General features: G+C 49.8%; 1 protein-coding gene and 1 pseudogene across 2 annotated transcripts in view; both read left to right on the top strand.

Moving 5' to 3' along the window:
* LOC144155739 (uncharacterized) overlaps nucleotides 1-22,586 on the top strand; it is a 48,342-nt gene extending 25,756 nt beyond the window's left edge. Inside the window, exons 3-6 of one of the 2 annotated variants that reach the window (XM_077687351.1) lie at nucleotides 1,010-1,578; nucleotides 8,203-8,341; nucleotides 16,231-16,549; nucleotides 22,265-22,586. In XM_077687351.1, coding sequence (XP_077543477.1) covers nucleotides 1,010-1,578; nucleotides 8,203-8,341; nucleotides 16,231-16,549; nucleotides 22,265-22,553 — 1,316 coding nt within the window. In that variant the 3' untranslated portion in view covers nucleotides 22,554-22,586. The remainder of the gene's footprint in view (nucleotides 1-1,009; nucleotides 1,579-8,202; nucleotides 8,342-16,230; nucleotides 16,550-22,264) is intronic. The other variant, XM_077687352.1, reaches the window with a different exon arrangement.
* Nucleotides 10,363-14,073, top strand: LOC144141357 (uncharacterized; annotated as a pseudogene).
* Nucleotides 22,587-23,368: the final 782 nt, after the last annotated feature.

Raw genomic sequence — 23,368 nt, forward strand, 5'->3', positions numbered from 1 at the left:
TACAGACCCATTAGGCTACTCTCAGTTGTTCACAAGCTGTCTACCAAAGTTATAGTTAGCCGCATAGGTGAGAGCCTGGTTTCCCATCAACCCAGACAGCAGGATCGGTTAGGAAGGGGTACTCAACCATAAGGAGAGCAGTAAAATACCTATAAGGAAGGGCATCAGACAAGGAGACACAATCTCCCCAATGCTATTCACAGCATGTTTACAAGAAGTATTAAGAACGTTCGATTGGGAACAGGTGGGAGTAAGGGTTAATGGCGAATACCTGAGTAACCTCAGGTTTGCTGATGACGTTGCCTTGTTAAGTAATTCAGGGGAGGAATTGCAAAGCATGCTCACCGCACTGGACAAACAGAGTAGAACCGTGGGCCTGAAAATTAATATGCAGAAAACTAAAGTAATGATCAATAACGTCAGGACAGCACAGTGGTTTGAGATAGGTGGCGAGGCCGTGGAAGTAGTAAGTGAATATATTTACTTAGGCCAAGTTGTGACACCAGATCCCAACCATGAGGCAGAGATAATTCGAAGGATAAGAATGGGGTGGAGTGCATTCCGCAGGCATTCTCAGATAATGAGTGGCAGCCTACCATTGTCCCTTAAGAAGAAAGTGTATGACAGCTGCATCTTACCGGTACTCACCTACGGGGCAGAAACTTGGAGGCTCACTAAGAGGGTTCAACTTAAACTGAGGACGGCTCAGCGTGTAATGGAACGGAAGATGATAGGTGCACTTATAGTTTGCCTGTAATGTGCCTGAGGTTTCCTTACGCTGAATAATATAGACATTTATCATACCGTGGCTGCAGTGTAGAACTTTGGAACATGCCAACACGAATTTCGTGCTGGCGCGTTTCTTCAAAATTTTTTGCCGGGCGGTTGAATCGAGTGACATACAGTGGCGACAGACGTATATGCCAAAATTTGCGTGTTTGAGTAACTTAGTAAGGACTACTTTCTTTAATGCTTCTGATTCTGTTACATGCCCTTTCGACCCTTCTAGAGAACCCTCTAATGTGCGACTGCAGACTGGCTTGGCTCGTCCGCCGGGACCGGGAAGTGCAGATTAACAATTACCCGACGTGCGAGGGTCCTCCCTGGCTGCGAGGGAAAAGGCTGCACGACGTGACCGCGATCGACTTGGTCCGGTGGAAAATCGACTGCCAACCAGGCTGCAAGTGCAGGTGCAACGAAGACTCCTTCGGCGAACGTGCCATCAGCGTCAACTGTTCTTCGGCAGCACTCAACCGCACCCCTGAGGTCTTCCCGAAAGGCACCACTCGCTTGGACCTGAACGGAAACGGGCTGCTACAGCTGGACGATGGTATCGCCAATGGCGCGCCACATCTCGCAGTACTCTCGCTCAGAAATAATCTCCTGTCGACCCTCAACTCGAGTTACATACCGGAGACAGTGCACTCCCTCGACCTCAGAAACAACAGGCTGGAGAGGTTTCCCCATTCCCTGGTGTTGGTGCGCAACCTGACATCTCTGTGGCTGTCCGGCAACCCTTTCATTTGTGACTGCGCTGACTACCCCTTCCGGCAGTGGATCGAGGCCCATGGCGAAACAGTAAGTGCACTGAGTACGTACACAGATTTGATTGATTGTAGGGTTTAACGCGCCGTAGTGGAGGGCTCAGGATTACTTTTGACCACCTGGGTATCTTTAACGTGCGTCGAAATCTCGTACACACGGGCGTTTTTGCTTTTCGCCTCCATCAGAAAAGCAGCAGCCGCTGCCGGGAATCGAACCCACGTCCTCGTGAACGTACACAGATTTACACGATACAGGCTGCATACTGCACAATTTACAGAAGCGCAATTTACATTTATATGCTGTGTGCTGCTGTCCGGCATTCTAAAGAAGTATTAATACTCTACATTATTGGCACCTTTTTTCAACGCAAGACGAAACTTCGGTGTCTTTGCAACAAAACAGGTACGCGAAAACGTGTTAGGCCACATTCTGGGTTTTTCTGGTTTTTTTAATTATGCGCGTATGTCAAAGAGCTGGCGAGGTCAAATTTTCATACGCCGAATTATAATAGCAGCATGAACAGAAACCAATGTTGGTGTGAGGCAAATACAGTAGAACAAATCACATCACAAGTCGCTGATTTCAGGAAAGTCGAACTAAGGAGTACGGTATTAGGCTGAGTAAGTACGCAGGCCCTTCAATAGCAGTTTCAAAACGACGCACACTTTTCGCCTCCCACTGCTCGACGGAATGCGGGCATGTGTGCTTGCGGTAGATAGCCGTTACTCTTGTCTAATGCAGCTGCTTCAAATTGCATCATCGTTTATAGGCTTCAAGCAATCTTTAGGCATACCTATTTCATTATTTTGGGTTCGCAAGCAGTTCCTTTATGGGTAGTTTGCAAACGATATTCATTTTCTACTGTAAATTTCTGGCATAGTGAACGCCGATATTTTGCTCTCATGTGAACGCATTTATGTATGCCGATATTCGCACTCATGCAAACGCGCGTGTGCGTTTTCATGAATGTGACAGTATCGTATCGGTTTGTTAAAGGGTACTCACACCAATTTTCTGCGTTAATATTACTGCACTGTTCGCTTCCTATGCTCAATAGAATACTCTGGCTGAAATATGGGCGGCCTGGGATGCGAAGAACATACTTTAATTTGATCTCCTTTGTCGGACAACAGCGTCACATCATCCCGTGGTAGCCAAAAGAAGTGACGCGGAGAGCGCTCGTCAAAAACTCGTGACGTCACTTTACGCGCGCGGCCCCGCGAGCGGCGACTGGGCGCCGGCGCATTCACAAAGGGATGCACCTAGCCAGAGCTACAGACATAACCGCACCCAGAATGGCACTGCTGGCAAAAATAAAGTTCCACACACGGGAAACGAAGCGATAATATAGCCCAGAATCGCAATAGAAGTCGCCATCAGGACTTTTATTGAAAGCGGTCGTCGACTTTCCGCTGCAATGGTAGGCCTAGCACCTTCCGGCAGCTTTGGCTACGGCGGCGGCGTTGTCGAAACAAGGCCCTCACCGGTCTCCGCAGTGTTTTGACGTACGCACAAATTGCTGAGGTCTTGCCGAGATTCTGTCATTTGTGCCTTTCAGGCTGAAAGCGCGGGAAATTCAAAAAAACGATTTTCAGGCCGTTCAATGTAAAAAATTATCGCGTTCTGAAGCATTTAAAGTACTGTGTCGGGTTCGCCAGACCATTAAGCATCGATAAAAGCAATAAAAATGGACATAAAATTTTTGTCGCATACGTATAATACACTATCACATTGGATTTCCTAGCGCAGCTGGCCACACGTTTTCATAGCATATCAGCTGACGCTCCCGGACAGCGAAACACCTGCTCGCTCCCCTCCGAAGAGGTTTCCGCGTGCCTTCCTATAACACGATGTGCCAAACGTGCCTTCTTCGCCCAACTGCCTCATTTAGGGGATGCGCCTTCCTAGAGCACGGGTGCCCTCTATACGTATGCGGCGACCTAAAGAAACCACTACGTTGCACTACTGTGCGGCCGCGACAGGGAGCGGGGAAAGGGGATGTTCTCGTGGAGCAGCATGAAAGCGAGAGACAGGGAGAAAACAAACGCTAAACCCTCGTTGCAACGAAGTCGCTTTATTCGAATTGTCGCTTTTATCGAAGTGCCACGCAATCCCGGCCCAAATGCTTGCATTTTAGACCGGATTACTGGAAACATGTAGATAGCTTGCTCCCCTTAGAAGGAACTAGCAAGTTACAGATGCATACTCACAGCGGCGCTCAGAGCGGGATAGCGACTGTTCCGGCCAACGTTTATAGATACTTTTTGGTTCCGGCCGCCAGCGGAGCGCTTACGTCCTTTTCTGCGTCCACGCTTCGTGGCTTTCCCACCTCCATATGATGCCAAGAAGGGATAGCATTGAAATGGTGGTTGAAAATATTTATTAAGCCATTCATAGAAACTACCGGGACCTTAAACATAAATTCAAGTATTTTCGCATGCTAGGCTTACCCGGCCGCAGGAGAGAGGGTTGGGTTGGTCGGGAGGCTGATGATGATTGCCTCGCCAGCAACGATTTCAACGAAGCTGTGCAGAAAATCGTCAGCGGAAAAATCTGAGGCAACTTCATATCACTCACAATGGCTGACATGCATACAACTGTCGTCGCCCCTGGTACACAGGTGGAAATATTTGGCTTGGTTCTTGTGGGCCCTGATGAGGAACAAGATCCGATAGAACAACATCCCCGCCAAAGACCAACTGTGGTGCAGACGTCAGAGAGTGACCGTATTTGTGAGAGCGCGTGGGTGGCAACTATGACATCCCTCTGTGCCAGAACAAAGTATAGATAGAGTGCGCACTCCTTGTGCCCGGCAGAAACACCCCACAGACCCAGCTTATAACCTGTATTGCACCTATGTGAAGGTTTGTTTCAGTGAATATCTAGCCGTTACCACTTCCGCAGAGCTGTCATGGACAATTCGGCTGTACTACCTTTTTGGACCAGTGGCGTATATCGAATCAACACTTATACCAAATTTTTACTCGTCCCATTAACTACGTTATAACAAGGGTTTTCAGTATATGCACAATACAGCGTCTCTGAAATGCAGGTGTCTGCGAGAAATGGGCCGAGGAAAAGGTCGATCTGCATATATGGGTGGTGGCGGAAGGGAAAGGAGATAATACGTACAAACTAAGAGCTAGATTTTAATTACAGTGCGTGTATATCCGTGAAAACTGGTCGAATGAAACAAATACAGTAATCACTCGTTATAACGAAATCGCTTTACTCGAAATTTCTTCTGGTCCCAACCCAAACACAAGCATTATAGGCCGCAATATTCTAAGCGCACGAAGAGCTTGACCCGCTTAAAGCAAAGTGGCGAGCGGAGGCGATTCAGCGGCAACTTACGCTGTCAACATGGCGGGTCAACGCAAGCCGGTGTTTTCCCGGCGATTTTCTCGAGCCGGTCAAGCTCGATTCGCCCCATCCGGCTTTATACAAATGGTGGAAATGCGTGATAGGGCCATTGACTTTTGCCCCTAGACATTGGGCAATGGTGTGGCGGAGATGTTGCGCGAACACCGACACTCGTTCCATAGAATCAGCAGTGTCATCGGCAACAGAACGCCAAAAAACTATTGTGTCACAAACTTAACGGCTGCACAGCTCGGGAAAATGTTACCCAATGATTATGCAAATCCCCTGTGCAAAATCAATCGGTTTTCATCCTTGCTCTGAGTATCCACAATGAATGGTTAATCGTGTTTTTAGCCCAACAAACACAACCTCAAACTGCAGCCACTGCGTTTGCGGCGCTTTCCAGCGCGCGTTCCGTGACGCCCACTATAAATGTGGCCACTGCCCCTTTTATGTGCGGCGACCGCAGTGTCATGGAATGCTTGCCGAAATTGGAGCAAGGGCTGCTCGTGCCCAGCAAGAACTTGAAACAGCCAAAGCTCCGTGCCTTTTTGGCACCTGATTAAAGTTCTGCTTCACTGAATACATTGTGCTTTGATTCCTCGCAGCTGTGGCGCAGTTAAAGCTCAAATGCTTTAGCTTTTGTTGAGTTGCCGCTTATATCGAAACACTGCGTATAACGAAATTTTTTACCGTCCTGCTGACTTCGTTATAAGGAGGGATTACTGTAATAAAGAAATCGGCGCAGCTTGCACTAGTGGTGCAAGGCTGGAGGAACAGCAGAACTGGTAGCCCCTCTCTCTTTTCAGAGATCCGGCAGTTGCACCTCACATTTATTTCTGAACTTGCCTCTGAGAGTTCTCTATGACTGGCAGGTCCGGATTGTTTCATTCACAAACTTTCACATCTCTCCCGGAGTGAACCGCGTTAGCACGCGGCAGAACCCGTGGCCAAGTCCAAAGCCAACGCCCGCGCTACGAACCCAAAAGAAATGCTGTGAGCCTGTAATGCGATAACAGCGCTAACGGATAGACACCGGTTCAATTCCGACCACCGGAGCACTTTTTTCTTTTTTCAAATGTGTGCACATGTTATTGTTCCCCACCGCAGGTAACGCCGTACCCCTCGGGCCCTTGGGGTGGCCCCGGTTGTTGGGTTGCCGGTTTCGCGGCGTAGAGGCCCGGGTTTGATTCCCGGGAACTCCCTAACCGCATTTCTTTCTTTAGGCATCGAGGTTGTTTGGTGTGACGGACGGATAAAGCTCAACCTAAACAGCTCTGCTATTATAAGGATACACAAAATATCTATATTAAATGCTGGTGTCAAGGATGTCTGGAGCTACAATCAGCCGTCGGACAGCAATACAGGTCAACAAAACGGAAGTCAACCAAAGAAGACATGTCAGCAGACGCACTTCTAGGCCTATTCTGCGACGCGGGCCACCGATTTTCACTTAAAAACATCGTTGGGCAATACGGCAAAACCCCCTTCCTTGTCCGCAGGCAAAACACACAGGCCCAGCTGCACAAGCGAAGTTGACACTTTCCCCAAAGACACACCTTCCTAATGCATCAACGAAAGTCGCGTCGACAAAGAATGGCACACGCCCACCTATTGTAAAATACTCTGCAGCTCTCAATCTAATCTAAGTATCTAGAGAAGAATATGCAGAAATTTTCTGCTAAGACAACTCCATCAGTGCGCCAAGTTTCTTTTTTTTCATATTTTTTTGGTTCTCAGTGAAGTTGCAACGTTACATAATTCCTGCCTGCTGTCAATACATGGCAGCGTACGGAGGGAGCATGGGACCCCCCCTGGAGGGACCCCCCCCCCCCCCCCCGCAAATTCATGTTTTTTTTTTCTAACTGGTGAGAGAAATGTTGCCAACAGCGGTTAGTATTTATTTGCTTTTTGAAGAAGTTGTTTGAACTAAATCGATACCGTGCACTGCGCGCCGCGTTCTGTACTTGTTTGCGCCCCGACCGGGGCGATAACAGTGACAACAGCGCATCGCCTCGCGTCGCCTATACTCGCGTGCCCGAAGAGTCGACCGGCCGCGATCGTGCAGTGGGCCGCATAGCTATCTGCCGTACTCGTTCACGCCCCGACCGGCCGCGACAACAGCGTCATCATCTCGCGTTGTTCGTTCTGCGTATAGCGCACTCGTACGTAGAGACGCCCTACCGCGAGCTTGCAGTGCACTGTGCGCCACACAGCTTCCGCACCCGTTCGTGCCCCCACCAGCCGCGACGACAACGTATCGTCTCGCGTCGGCCGTTCGTGGAGCCGCCCGGCCGCGGTCTTGCAGTGCGCCACACAACCGCCGTACTCCTTCGCCCGACAACGCACCAACAGAGTATCGCCTTGAGTAGGCCGTACACGCGTGTCGCGTGCTTGTCGAGTCGACCTGGACCCTGCCTCCACCGTCGCGACCACGCAATCAGCTGTTGCGCAACTGCCGCACTCGCTCACCGCCGGTGTACTGCCTCGCATAGACCGGCCCCGGCACTCTTCGAATGTGCTCTTTTGTCTCGGTAACCCAGACCTTCTTCAGCTTCTCGCATTACAGAAGCGCGTGAAAGCAATTATTCATGCAAGAGGCACGAATTACACTGTTCACTCGCGTGAGTCCGCAAGTAAAAGCGCTACTGAGGAAAGGCGACGGCCGCACGGGAGTCCTGACTGGCACGTCACATCCGGAAATTCGCCGCAGTGGCGACAAGTTGTGGCGACACTCCGCTAGGTGCTGCGTCGGCTGAAGTGGCGTGTTTTCGAACAGTTTTAATTAAAAAAACTGCGCGTTTGTGGAGTTTAAAATTACGTCACAAGTGACTTTAGCGGTGCATATCACACGTTGAAGCAGAATTTGGGGCAGGTAAATTTTCGTTGCAGTTGGCCTTTAAGTCAGTCTGCATCCTACCCTGACGAAGGCAAGTCAACTTGCCGAAACGTAAGTGGTAAAATTATTACTTTGTTGTGATTGTTTTTCATGTTTGTACGACTTTTAACTTCTCATATCTTTACGCGCGATTTGCGAGTTTTCTTCCTTCTTGTACTGCGTGTGTGTGTGTGTGTGTGTGTGTGTGTGTGTGTGTGTGTGTGTGTGTGTTGTGCGCGTGCATGCGTGCGTGTGCGTTTGTATGAGTACACCAATCACCTAGATCCCATCCTTTGTTCTTATGAATTCTTTCGACAGTTTCGACATAGGAATTATGAATTTTTTATGGTTGTCTTGTCTTGCGGCTTCCACAGACGTCTAAATTCCGTTGCCGATGTGTTGCTTCTTCTTGACAGGTACCGGACGTTCACGACGTCATATGCGCAGAGACCTCCAATTCACTGGTGTCCCTAAAGGCATTCATGAGTTTAGGACACGAAGAGCTTTGCCCAGCAGCTGCACCAAAGAACGTCGTCTATATCCTACCTGCCGTAGGTGCGTATGGACCACAAATTTACTTTAACAAAGTTCAAGTGAAATATTGTTCGAGGCGGGTGCAACAAGATGTCACGAGGACAGCGTCACAAAGCACAGCTCCCTGGCACCCTTACAGGAACACAAATCATATATTAAAGTAATAACGTACAATAAAAATGGGATTTACGCATTGAAGGTATATAGGCCAACACGTCTGGTGGGTCCCGTGGTAGTGATGTACTACGGATTTCTTTAGCACAACTAGGTATTTTTAAAATGTCCCGAAATGTTGACATGCGAGTTTTTTGTCCTTGGTATCCGTCATAAAAATAGCCGTCTTCACCAAGAATCGAACCCGGCAACTTTGGCTCAGTACCGCAACCCCTAGTATGAAGAGAGAGGTAGGATGCCGCCTGGTTTTTGAGTGGAAGACTATATTCACGCAGGCAGTTGTCGGCACATCAGTCGGTTCAGTTTAGCTTCTGCGGTATATCTACATGGCTACCTACGCTCCGGTTGATTCAATCCATCCGGAACGCCGCACGGGGAACCTTGAGCAATCTATGTGCATGGTGAGTAGCGCCACCACGGTCCCGAGCTCCGCAGGGGTACCTATACCTGTAGGCATTATGTATTTGCAATACCACGACCCGAGCACATATGGATTCGACACACCCATACCCCGGCTGTGCGCGGTTCAGCCGTGTACGGGAAAATGGCCATCCTGGTGGCTGAGCCAAAGCAAGGGTTGTTTTAAGTGCGAATGCACTTTATAAGCGACCCCAAACCTTCCACCGCCGGCGGCGGCGGCGGCGGCGGCGGCGTCCGCAGTCCTCCTCTCCCTAGGAACGGCGTGGAGCGGAGAGGAGCGTCGGTAGCAACGGCGCGGTGACGTCCCTTCACCACGTGACCGCGCTCGCTCCGCCTCCTCGCCGTGGCTGCGCGGGTGCGCGCCGCTCCCCGCACCGCTCCTCGCGCCGTGACGTCATGGTATGACGTCACAGCGCGCCTCCTCTCCCCAGCAGCTGCCGCGCGCCTCTCTCTCCACCGTGACGTCACACTCTCTCCTCTCCCCCTCGCTCGGCTGCAGCTGCCGTGCGCCGCTGTCCCTCTCCCCTTGCGCTCGCCTCCGCTCTCAGCCACCTGGCTCGGCGCGCTCGGCGCGGCGTACCCCCCTATATATGCAGCGATAAACTGCCAGACCTCCGTGGGTCGGCTCGCGCGCGCTCACGGGCGAATGCCAACGGATTTTAACTTTACTCCCCCTCATAGCATCACCCCGTGCATTCGCACTTAACCATGTTCACCCTCGGGGAAATGCTTGGGAGTTTTTTTGGACCTTCCCGACCCCCTGGCAGCGGCAACATGACGCTTTGGCCCCCGCTTCCCGCTGACGGCGCCCCCGGTCTAACCCCCCAGGGGGGAATCGGACAGTTGCCTCTTCCTATCCTCCTCTCAATTCTTTCTCGTTCCTATTTCCTTTCCCAACCCTGTCCTGTCATATCCTTTCTTCGTTATATTTCTATGCTTTTTCAAGGCCACGAGGTTTTTTTTGTGTGTGCAAAAGCCTTCCTCTCGATTCCAAGCATAGGATTATAGTGGCAAGGTACGGTTAGCGTGTTCTTCGAAGTCACGTTCCCTTGTTCGGCTCCCTGGTGGGCGACCATCCTTGCTACCGAAGGTACGCCATGCATTTAGGCTTCCTTTTTCACTCCATCAAGAAAAACCGATAGGTTCTTGAAAAGAGGCCACACCGGAGTAATTTTCATCAAACCAGCTTTACCAGTCGAAACATTCAGAAAACACCGTGTGATACACTCAGAAGAAGCAAATGCGCCTCTAGCAAAAAAATCTGTATTTCTCATCACAAAATACCTCGAGAGCATTTTTGGGAGAGACTACCATGCAAAGAAAATCAGCGCTGCTAACAATTGCTAGCACAATTTTTTACCGTATTAACATCTACTTTCTCGCATGTGGAACTGCTTTTGCGCCATCAGATTGACTGGAAGAGTGGCGACAAGCTGTTGCTACCAAGGATGCCGGAACCTGTGGGGCAGGTGGGGGGGGGGGAGGGGGGGGGCACAACCACCTGAAGTATTTTTATTTGCGGGCTCGGTCAGCCTACTTCCTGCCCCACTGACATTTTGTTGCGCAGCTTACGATCTCTCCTTCCTATGAATTTGGCTGCTTCCACTACGTGCTAGCAGCCAATTCTCCATTGCTAGCACTCACAAGATACGAAAGCAGCCACGGATTTCCATACTGACACCGTGACGCTGGTCTGCTTGCCGGTAGCTTGAGGAATGCGGGAGCCGTTTTTCAACCACCATGGGCAGCCTCAGCCTTTCTTGTGCGGGGTTACCAAAAGTATCGAAGCGACTCAGCGCCGGGACGCGGTAGATAATTGCCGGACGGAGTCCTTCTCCCTTGCAGGACAATGTAGCAGAGGGAGCACGCGGCTCCTAGTAAGCAACAGTCATTTACTCATCACCCTTTCGCGGGTGAACCAAGGGCTTGTCATCAGTAGTTAGTGGAGACGGCAAATGAGATGAAAAGTGCTCCTGTGTAGAGGCTGTAGGAGGTCCGGCGAGCTTTGTCAGTCTGACCAAAGGGGGTACAAAGCGAACAATGCTACCACCAGAATCGGCGGCAGCAGACGGACATACCTGGGATGAATGACCGAATTGCTCTCGAAAGTGGACGAGGAACGCGGTGCGCCAACGTAAAAAGCGCATGAATGGCTGTAGTTAAATGCACCCGCCGGTATGTGGGGTTTGGCGGCAAAATGCGCGGGCGCGCGCCCAGTGATCAAATGTAGCAGACAGCAAAGGATACCACACCGGCTGGCAACACCACTCATAAGATGTAGTTGTACTGTGTCACCCCTTTTAAAACCACGGCCGGACTGGAGGCGCGCGCGCGTTCCTTCGTACGGATACAGTGAATTATACTCGGTGACAACAACGGCACCGGAAGTTGCCGCTGTACCTTATCACCGTAGCCGGATGTTTCTCCGCGCGGCGCAAGTAGGGCATTACTGGGAATATTTTGAACATGGCTTGAGCCGTTCCCGCGATTTTTTGGACTTAATATGCTTATAAACGACTCTAGTGACGACACACAAACTGCGTGAGACAAGGCAGACGATATCACGCATTCATAGCAAACCCCCTTTCAAAACGCGCGCGCACTGACGTCACGGGTGCGGCGCTTTGGCGGAGTGATACACTACATGAGGTGTTGCCGTTCTTGAGTTGTAACCGAGTATAGAAGGTTTTATAGTGGCAAGAGCGAAGCGGGCGTCTATGGGAGGCGCTGTGACGAAAGAAGCTGTCGGCCGCGCGTGGCGCTGCTGTGAGATTGATTGATTGTGGGGTTTAACGCGCCGACGCAACGAAGGCGATGAGGCGCGCCGTAGTGGAGGGCTCCGGATTAATTTTGACCACCTGGGGATCTTTAACGTGCGCCGAAATCTCGTACACACGGGCGTTTTTGCTTTTCGCCTCCATCAGAAAAGCGGCCACCGCGGCCGGGAATCGAACCCGCGACCTCGTGCTCAGCAGCGCAACGCCTTAGCCACTGAGCCACTGCGGCGGGTGCTGCTGTGAGATTCGCGGGCAGCTCAACTGGCTCGACCGGCGAGTTGACTGCTGACAGGGCACCTTGCCAGTGCAGCTTTCGATTCTTCATGTATCTTTTTCTGTGCTAGAAGAAAATGAAGTTCGCGGTACCACCATAAACAAGAAAAGGAAGACGGACACGCACTGTTTCGCCCCGGGTTGCCGGTCAGGCTACCCCGGCCATCGCGTTGAAAACGGGCGGAAGATTTCGCTGTTTTCGGCGCCAAACGACGAAGACCGACGGAAGGTTTGGGAGCGGAACCTCAAGAGGAAAGACAAACCTCTATCGGACACATCCGCGGTTTGCGAAAAACACTTCGCAGACCATTTTGTTGTTCGTGATTATGTGCACATCATCGACGGCAAGGAGGTACGAATTGCTCGAGGAAGGCCTGGTCTTGCTGCAAATGCAGTGCTAACGCTTTTACCTGACCTGCCTACATACCTTTCCACATCTGTGAAAAAACCAAGACCAGAGAGAAAGCGCTGCTTGTTTTCTACGTCTGGATCGGCGAAGAAAGTTCGTCTCTCTCGTCACGATGAGCACGAAGCGAGCTTGCTCGGCGATGAGAATACTGACCCGAACACGAGCCCTGTCGACAACTTGCAAGCGAACACGCTCAAATCAGGTGACTTACAGGACCTTGCCAACTGCTTAATTGTTCCAAGGCTGTGGACGAAACTGACCACTCCAGACCTTGATCTTCTGGTGTATGCCACTACACGCACAACAAAACAATCTTTCAGTGTCTCTCACGAGAAAGTGATCTGTTTCAGCTTAGATAGCCACAGTGACGTTGTTGCAAGCTGTTATCTTGGCGGGAGAGAAAAGAACTACGGCAAAATCACCTCCCTTCTTGAAGCAACGAATATATTTCAAGAAGTTGACAATGCATTGCTTTGTGCAAGTGCTATGAGCAAGGACGCTTATGACTGCCTTGATCAGAACTTGACTGAGAAGATGAAGCACACCCTTACCCCCGCGAGTGACGGTGTGTTCAGCAAGAACTGTCTTGGAATGGTGACAGTCAAAGGTGTGTATTAATATCTTTAATAAGAAACGATGTACTTTCTCTTGTAGCTAACATAGCCTGCTATTTTTTTCATAACCTAATGCATATTTTTTATATTTAAAGCAACCTACATTAAAGGGGGAAAACACTAGGCAAAACCTGTTACCCATTACCCACTTTCTAATAGCTCTAGAATTTATTTCCCTCCAATTATCTGTTTGAGTTCGAAATAAGGAAGTAGATTATTTTATGTTTTACATTTTTCAGGAACCATCTGTGTTCACTGCCGCTATTTGCCAAAGTCACTGCTGGCACGAAAGTCGAAGTTGAAGAAGAGACGTGTCACGCATAACTTGTCTCACAAGATGCGAGTGGCCAATCAGAAGGAAGGAAGGAAGAATGTAGAAGAAAGGCAGGAAAGTTAAGCTGGCTAGAGCCTAGTTTGCTATCCTGCACGTGGGAAAGGGGAAATGGGCAAAAAAGAGCGAGGAAAAAAAGAGGAACAGTTGGACCAGACACGTATGCCCAGCACTCAGGCACTGACAGTGATTGACACTGGAGGCTCTCAGTCTATAGCCTAGTGTTCAAGTTCGTCGCCCGTAGAAAACGTAATAGTTCCTTAGTCGCCTTCTGAGCGGATGACTGAGAAGGCCAGTGGCACAGAATCTTTCCCTCCGAAAATGGCCGCCGAGAGTCCAGGTTGACAAAGCGAATTGCTTTACGCTTGTGTACCCTGGCAGGCCAAGTACGAGCCATCAAAGAAGAAAACTCTAGGCTAAGGGACGAGTCTTTCCATGGCCGAATTAAACAACTCCGCCCAAAGCAGCAAGAGGCAGCTCTACACATGTTTAAGGCTGCGAAGAGGAAGAGTGTTCGAGGGATGAGGTACTCGAAGGAGTGGATTTTGGAGTGCCTCATCATGCGCATGCAAGGACCAAAGCTCTACGAGGATATGCGGAGGCAGAAAGTTCTTGTTTTGCCGAGCAAAGTGACCCTTCAGAAGTATCTCAGGTCTTACAGGACGGGATTTGGCTTTAATGCGAAAGTGATCAGCATGCTCAAGCAGAAAGCATCTTCCATGGATGCCTTCAAAAGGCACGGAGGGCTCATCGTCGACGAAATGAAGCTGCCCGAGAATCTGTCAGTCTCATCGTCAGGGCACATACAAGGCTTCGTCGACATGGGCCAGTTCACCCCCAGCAGTGACAAGCATAAAGTGGCAGACCATGGGATGGTCATAATGTTCGTGCCGTTCACTGGCAAGTGGACCCAAATACTTGCTTCTTTTGCCACGGAGGGCAACATGAAAGGAAAGAAGAGAGAAGAAGAAGAAAAAAGAAAGGAAAGGCCGGGAGGTCAACCAGGTGTAGAGCCTGGTTTGCTACCCTGCACTGGGGGAATGGGGCTCAGGGAATAAAGGGGGGGGGGGGGGAAGAAGAGGAAGATATAGAAGTGGGAAAGCGCGCACTCTAGTCCCGTTTCGGGCACTATAGTCTTTCACGCAAGTTCGTTTCACTCAGGAAACGTAAAAGGGCTTTCGTCGACTTCTGCGAGGTCGATGGTAAAAATCGATGACTTAGAATAGTTTCCACCGTAAATGGTCGATTATCCAATCGGCTCAGCGCGGTGGCAAGCACGCTCCTCTCCGACGAGTATTCGGGGCAGCGACACAGCACATGTTCTATAGTCTCTTCCGCCCCGCAGGCGTCACAGTGGGCGCTGCTGGCTATCCCGATGAGGAAGGAGTAGGCTTTCGTGAAGGTCACTCCCAAGCACAGTCTACAAAGTAAAGTTGACTGGGGTCGAGATAGCCCATACGGAATACGGCGCTGAAGAAGAGGATCCTGAATATACAGACGGGGATTCGAAAAGTCCGGTGTGTTCCATTGCTGCATGGTCAGAATGCACCACTGAGACCGACACCTCTACCGGACCGGCAGACAGCGCTAACTATATATTGTATGTACAATTCTCTAGCATTATTAGCTACGCAGGCCTGTTTAGTCTTGCTCTTTTGCAAAGAGAAAACTCGCTCCTCATGCACATAAAACTACAAGCCTACTGGGTAAGTTGGCGCAGGTTGTGAACTGAAGTAGTCGCCCAACTCATTTTCTGTGTTGGATAGGACGTCTTTATCAGTCGGGTCACGCGTTGCCCTTGCGATTAGAAGAAGCAGTGCGTAACAAAAACATATTTCACATGTTCAACAGAAAAAAGTCGTTCTTTATTTCAGCGAAAGTCGGATTTTAATCCCTTAACATTTTTGAGGTACAGCATCCCAAATTTTTAATAATTTAGCCGGAGCGACGACTGATCGGCATATCAGCGCCTTATCACGGTGTTCACCGGCAAAATAGGCGAGGGAACGCGCACGCGCACAAAACTATCTGTTGTGGAAGCGTCGTCTGCTCGGCTTTTCTTCTCAGGGCAACACACCCCCTGTTTTTCTTATCATGCAAGGCCGTTTCGCTAACGCCAACGGTAGCTAAGCAGCGTGGGGCACAAAGACATTCCGATGAAGTGGCAGGGGGTGTACTACTCTCAAGGAAACAGTGTAGCAGACGACACTCATACAGCAGATAGCCCTATGCGCGTGCGCGTACTCTCGACTATTTCGCTGCTGAACACCGTGATAAGGCGCTGACATGCCGGTCGGTCGTCGCTCCCGCTATAGTATTAAAAATTTGGGAGGCTGTACATAAAAAATGAAAAGAGAAAGGAATTTTCGCTTCAGCTTCCCCACTGAAGATATACATCCGGCGTCACTGGTTGCTACGGTGGTCTGCGCCGCGGTTCGAGCCGCTTAATGGGCCGAGCGGGCAGGAGCGGCCGGCGTGTGCGCGGACCGTTTCGCAGGGCAGAAAACGCTTCGCCATTGCCTGATTTATCCATTTCTTGCGAAGCACGCGCGGAGTCTACAAATTCAGCTCAGCGACCCTTGTAGCTGATCGCGGGTGGATAGGGAAACGAGCCGCAGGTCTTGATTCAGCCATGGTCACGCGCTGTCTCGCTGGCTGCGAGAGCGATGCATTAAACGCAAGCTCCTCATGGGACCAGCTTTGAGGCGACCGCTGTTTCGGCAAAATAGCGTGCGCGCTAAACGCAAACCCAAAACCCCAAGCACGGCTTGAGTTCTGCGGATGCGCAGTACGGCAGCTGAAGTCGTTTGCAGAACCCAGAGCGTCGGTGCCCCCTATTCTAAAACCCCCTAGTGACTGCGCGACGACTGACGAAGCTCTTCTTGCCTTCTGCCGGTGACCGTGCACAACAGTGGCGATTGCAACGTGCCTGGCGGTGTCGGCGGCCTACCTGCGCTACCGGCGGGAGCTGAAGGTGTGGCTGTACGCGCGGGGCTGCTCGCTGCAGTGCATCAAGGAGGACGAGCTGGACGAGGAGAAGCTGTTCGACGTGTTCCTCTCCTTCAGCAGCAAAGACGCCGGCTGGGTGCATGCGGAGCTGCTGCCCGGAGTCGAGGCGCTCGGCTTCTCCGTGTGCACCCACGACCGGAACTTCAAGGGCGGCTTCCTGCTGCGGGACCTCATCCGGGACGCCGTGGCCTGCTCCAGGCGCACGCTGCTCGTACTGACGCAGTGAGGATCAACCCGTTCTCCTTCATTCGGCTTCGTCAGCTGGCCTCGTTGAGCCAGTGCACCACTCGTCAATGACGCTCGCCGCAGCACCTACACTTGGCTCTTCCAGTTGCGGGTGGTGGTACCAGCGAGTGTTAAGCAAAGTTCGCGTTGATGCGTGCCCCTGCTCATGAGTAATTGTGGTTTAAGGCATGGGTGAAGGGAAGTGTACAACCCGTCCTGTAGCAGGAAACTGTTACGAGCCGTTCAGGTGTACTATCACAAGCATGTGTGATATCTGGCCCCACATGTGCAAGTACTAAAGTAACCCGGACATGCACTGTAGCGGAGGGTGTAAGGATTCTCACATAGCAGCCGAGCACTCGCGAATTTGAAGACACAGTTCGCATCGATGTCAACGAATGTATTTCATCCATTTCAACCAGGGTGTGGAAATGAAACAAATACCGGTTGGGTTACGGTTCGGGTTCCAGTGACCTCATTTCGTTCGGGCTCAGCTCTGGTTCTAAATCACGTACGGAACCAGTTGGCCAAGCGGTTCAGTGAATTGAATTATTGCATAGTGTGCAAAAAAACTGCAGTTAAAAGTGACCATGAAGATAAAATACCAGTTTGTTCATTGTTCATTCAAAACACTCTCGTGCCAAGAAATGTGTTGTAAAGTTTCACGTCGTGAACTTTGAACATCCGGGCTAGATACTAGGAAAAACAGATGAAGTAGGGATACCTCAGCTACAGTTTTCTCGCCAAGCCGATATCTCGTCGATAAAACTAGTTTATACGACTGTTGGCGGCCCATAAAAGCCACAACCAAGAAACATGTTTGGACGATGTAATGGTGCCTCGTGTTCCGTTTGATCGTGCCAGTTGGATGGTAACAAACAGTCAATACACTGATAAAAGGTTTATCATTTCCTCTATTTTGTCACTGCTGACGTGTAGCGTAAAATTTCAAAACTTTTCGGTCTTTCTCACGTTTCTTTTTTTTTTTTTTGTGGAAACGACGTACGCGTCCAGTATAATTGCACCTCACTGCTTTTTGTGAAACAGCCGGCTTCTTTCACAGGAACTAGTATATAGACTTCAGAATCAATTTTTGAGTTTCCTGGAAATGACCACAGCTGTAAACTGTAAATAAGAAGAACATTTGAGTACGGGATCTGAATCTGGGTATCCAGGGTAGACGCCGAGTGCATCGCCACCGCGCTCCCTTTCTTTTTATTGACCACTCACGATGTAGCAGTACAATCACCCGTAACTGCCGCCAGGCTTTCCCCTTCGAACACCCTAAGCAAACTTATGTGCACCGGTGAATTTTGCATGAAGACAATATATGCCCAGTTTCGTCATGGTTGGGGGATACGGTTTCTTGCAACAGAAAAAAAAAATCCTTACCATATCTCAGCGGTTTTCTTTGGCATAAAAGTAATCGGAAACATTAAAACGTGTTTGTTTTACCCAACCTGAGAAGCTGACGATCAAAGCAGGCACCAGATGCAGCGCTTGATGACTTAACAGTGGTGGCACGTTTCGTTATGTGGGAGGTAATACAAAGAAAAAAAATGCTCAATGCAGGCTTGATTCTTACCGCAACTGCGTGCATCGACAGAGTGCGTAGAAAAAAGTCGCGTGTCGACAAAATTTAATCTTATGGCAAAGCCAACGTTCTGGTGAATTCTCTAGTCTAGCGCTCAACGACGCTATCATTACGTCGAGTTTCATTTACGCGCCATAATCGGTCCACAGTGAAGTTTTAGATGTTACAGAATTTTCGGCTGCTGTCAATACACGGTACTCTACGGAGGTAGTATATATGGCTAGAGATAACAGCTGAAATTCTTGTTTTGTGGTAACTATAATCCCGAAACCCATTGTATAACAGTCAGCCTCTAAAACTATGCTAACATTACGCCGAATTTCATTTACTTTTCTTCATTATACGTAGTTCACACTGATCTTATCAATATTGTTTAACTCCCGTCTGCTGTCAATGCACGCGCTTATACGGGAAGAAAACGGACAACCCCATTTTTGTCCGATAGAATAAAACTCTAGTGTGTCCAAGTTTCGTTCAGCCAATTAACCAGTAGGTATGCTAAATGCAAATTACAAGCAACGTGTTTGTTTCGTGCACTTCTTCGACAGCGCCCACCTCCGCTGGTCATCCATCTCCACAAAGTGGAAGAGCGCATGAATTATTTTTTGTTTTGTTCTTATTGGACGGCTGAAGGCACCCAAAAAAGCAGAAATTTTTAGTTGATTATCTTTGCGTGGAATTTGGAAACAACGTGCGCGACCCTTCCTTTTTTTCGCATAGAAGCACAGTTGTCAAAATATGGGCGCGTTTGATGCCCCGAAACTACACACGTGTGCCTGAGGCGCACCATATGCAGGATATTACGTGGAAGAATTTACGTAATTTTAGAAAATAGGCTTTCCGATGTAAAATTGTTTTCTTGCGCGAAGTGATCAGAGGCCGGGGCGGACGCAATAAAACGGGTTCATAGTGCTATTTACGGTCATAATTAACTATACTTGTTAATTACCTTTTTAATTATTCTGCTTAGGTGTTTGATTGTAATGAGGAAATTGAAGAGTATCATCAATCAAACCGATTAACCATAATAAGAATTGCGAAATTGTAATTGCGTGCTGAACTACAATGCTCCGAACCTCAGCTCTCCAGATGAGCGCAACGGGCTCCGTGCGGCACCTAAGCGCCGCAAAGCTACGCCCATGCGCTCATGTCACTCGGAGCTGTACACGTCACACACCCACCACGCTTTATCTTTGCGAGCAAACGGCAGCCACGGAGCAACACTTTCCGCCCGAGCCGTAGATAAAGCGTGGCGGGTGTGTGACGTGTACAGTTTAGAGTCACATGAGCACGTGGGCGTGGCTTCGCGGCACTCAGCAGACGCACGGAGCCCGTTGCGCTCATCTGGAGAGCTGAGGCTCTGAGCGCTGTAGCTCTGCGCGCAATTACAATTTCGCAAATCTAATCATGGTAATCCCTTTGCTTGATGATCCTGTACAATGCTCTACAACCAAACACCTGAGTAGAATACTTAAAAAGGTAATTAACAAATTATAGCTAATTATGTCGGTAAATAACACTTTGAACTCGTTTTACTGCGTCCGCCACGGCCTCGGATCATTTCGTGCAAGAAAACAATTTCCTCTGAAAGAATTGATTGATGGATTGTAGGGTTTAACGCGCCGACGCAACGCAGGCGATGAGGCGCGCCGTAGTGGAGGGCTCCGGATTAATTTTTGGCCGCCTGGGGATCTTTAACGGGCGCCGAAATCTTGTATACACGGGAGTTTTTGTCGCTGCCGGGAATCTAACCCACGACGTCGCCCTCAGCAGCACAACGCCTTAGCTACTAGAGACACCCCGGCGGGTCCTCCGAAAGCCTACCTTTTTAAATAACCTTAAGTCTTCCCTATAACACCTTGTATAGGAGTACTGCTGAATGATTTAGGCTACGTGGGGAATCTTTAACGTGCTCCGAAATGTCGACAAAGGGTCGTTTTAGTTTGTAGGCCCCATCAGAAATATGGCCGACGGTGGCGGCAGTCGAGCCGCGTGCCCAATTGTGTGGTTAGCAGCCGTCGGATTATCCCCTGAGACTCCTGGCAGGTCACACTTGTCAAGAATCTATACTTTGCAGGTGTGTAGCCCTGTAAGCGAATTTTGAAATGCGATACCTACTCACATTGCGAGTGTGGGTCTTCGCCGTTGCGCTATGCTGCGACACTGCGGCTTTGTTGCTCCTGGGCATCCGCAGCGAGGGAAGGGCAAGACTATGTTCCCACCGCGTGCAGGCTGCTCAGAGTGTGACATTCCGTTTCCTCATTCCTAAAATTTATTTGCACAACCAGCAACAATACACCATTCCAGTATTTGGTGTGCATTCTGTTCCCATGTTGTGACCAAGAAAAGTGCGTTGTGACTGACGCGAAAGGGGAAATAAACACATGAGAGATTACAAAGTCAATAGTGCGGAAAAGAGAAAAGCCCCGAATGGCATTGACCTCGTATTAACAATAACGAATGTTCGGACGTTTCGTCGTGAACCTGTACTCATAATTTCTTGTCCCATTTGGGTTCAGCGTGTTCAGCACATAACTGTTCACTTTGGGGTTCAGTTCCGGCAACAATACCGGCTGGGTTTCAGTTTTGGGTTCGGGTTCGGTTCCGGTGCTAACAGGATTACTGGAACAGCTATTGCAGCTCGCGAGCCTTCGTTTCCTTCTTCTTTCCCCGTTGTTATGTATCTACTCCTAATGATGAGCCAAGGCGGCAAGAAGAGTTCGGTCCGCTGTCTCGCACGTGGAGCAGGACCACAATATCACCCACTATGTCAGTTTTCATTTACGTTACAAGCAGCACGAAACGGCCTTTTCTTTCGGTCTGGTTATTCTTCACACGATTATCCCCAACCCCGCTGCAATCCGCGATCTGCAAACATACGGCGCGAGCAGTGGCTGCGGCTGGTCTGTTGTTCATGGAGGCAAATTAGTCAGGAGGCGACAAGGTTGAACATCACGGGTAGCTTTTAGTATTGCAACTTGTAAACATTATTTTGCATACAGACTTAATCGTAGGCCCTAATAGTAATATTCGATAGAGGCATTAAAAAACACTCTAAATGTCAAGATAGTTATGCTCACCGACGGAATACCGGAGCAGTGGTGCGCCGCCACGTGCAGCACAAATTGCATCTCCGAGCCCGCGTGACGCACCGAAACGCGCCGGAAACGTCCATTCAACATGCGTGCCCCAAGTCAGGAGACCGCCCACCCTCTTCCGACTGCCCGCGAGACTTCGTCAAGTGGTGGCACTTTGGTCGCAATGCGAGTGGTGAGGCCGAGCAGTGAGCGTGAGCGTGACTGAGTGCGAGTGCGGACGGCGAGAGGTCAGCGCGATTGCGAGTGAGTGCGAGTGGTTAGGCGAGTGGTGAGCGTGAGCGCGAGTGCGAGTGGTGACGGCGAGAGGGGAGCGTGAGCACGAGTGAGGACGAGTGGTGAGGGCAAGTGGTGAGCGCTAGTGTCAGTGAGTGCGTCAGAAAAAATATATTTTTCTGAGTGAGAATGACTGAGTGGAGTCCGGTTTTGCCGAGGTATGGATATAGGCCATCTTGTTTTCTCCTTTGGTGCCTTGCTAATGTGGTGTTTTAATTTTACCGTGAGCATAGTGCTGATTGCTATTGGATGTGCAGCCCTGTTAATTAATCAAGGGCAATCCAATCATCCTGTATTGAAACAAATGTGCGCAGCCGGCTCTTTGGGTCTCTAGACTCTTGGAATTTGTGGAATCGGAATTGGCTATAAGACATGCCGTAGCGGGGGCCTACGGGTTCATGTAGGTTAACTTGTGAGTTACCATGCGCTTAGTTCTTGAAACCACGATTATTCGTTTGTTTTTTTCTATCTTTCAAAATAAAGCAACCACTGCCAAATATTTGTCAGACTCATAAATGTTCCCCAAACTTTCTTGATCCCTCTACGAGAATTCAATTTCCCAAGCGTACATTGATATTAGTCGCTGTGGGATTCAACTGTACAGCTCTTTGAGAAAAGGTACCAATGCGCCCATTAGGTGGCTAGTAACAATGTCAATTAGTTGTGTAACTGCTTGTCTACTGCTGTCCCGAATTCTTCCAGTATCCTCCTGTGGCCAGCGGTAATGGGGTTGTGCTCTGGGTGCAGGAACTTTGTGGAGAGTGAATGGTGCCGCTTCGAATTCCGGCTGGCGTACCAGCGCGCCCTTGAAGACCACATCAACCGTGTGCTGATCGTGCTCGTAGACGAGGCGGCCGTGGATGCGATGGACGAAGACCTGCGCATGTACGTGCGTGCCGCCAACTACCTGCGCTGGGGTGAACCGAGCTTCTGGGACAAGCTGCTGTACTCGCTTCCCAAGAAGGACGCCAAGAAGAAGCTCATCACTCACAGGGAGACCGGGTGCCGCATGAACCCGATCGCTCCAGCCGAATAAAGGTTACAATAAAGTTTTTGATGTCGTTGAGAAGTGGCGGAACCGGGCCGTCTTCATTGCATTTTGCTACCTCTCTGCGGGCGAATTTCAAACTGAATAAGTTACGGCCGCCTAGCGCTGACGCTACATGGTTGATTAAGTATTCATTCTAGTGGGGGGGGGGGGGGGGGCTTCGTAGCTATTAGCAGACCCGTGGTTATTAACATTCGTCGTAATTATTTATCTTTTGTCGTTTATTTTTTATTTCGCACCAGTGTAAACCCATCATCAAAGGTTAAAAAAATGGTGTCGCCCGCTTCGACCTCACCTAAACATTCACATCGTTTAAGCTTGAGTAACGCCTGGAGGCGGGCTAGTTGGCTGAACATCGTTGGTTGGCTTGCGCTGGTTATAACACAAGACGGTCTAAAAAGTCCATATACACTTGAAGTATAGACTGCGCTTTTGAGATTAAGTTTCGTCTTTTAGACTAAAATCCAACCCGCACGCCTGTGGCTCAGTGGCTATAAGACGTTCTGCTGCTGAGCCCAGGAAACAGGATCGATCCCGACCACAGTGGCTGCCATTGAGACGGAGGCGAGAAGCAAAAACGCCCCTGTGTCGAGATGTCAGCGCATGTTTAAGATCACCAGGTGGTCAAAATTAAACCGGAGCCCTCCACTTCGGCGGGCCTTATAGCCCATGTGTAGCTTCGGTGCGTTAAACCCCACAATTACAGCCACTAGATCAGGTTCTTTTCTGTCATTGTTGTAAGCCGCCGACAGCAGCAATTGGTCGAATCGCGTCACGTGACATTTTTTTACCCCATGGGCGCT

Source organism: Haemaphysalis longicornis, unplaced genomic scaffold (assembly GCF_048455015.1).
Source record: "Haemaphysalis longicornis isolate Haplotype H1 unplaced genomic scaffold, Haemaphysalis longicornis Haplotype H1 scaffold_1, whole genome shotgun sequence".
Classification (NCBI taxonomy): Eukaryota; Metazoa; Arthropoda; class Arachnida; order Ixodida; family Ixodidae; genus Haemaphysalis; species Haemaphysalis longicornis.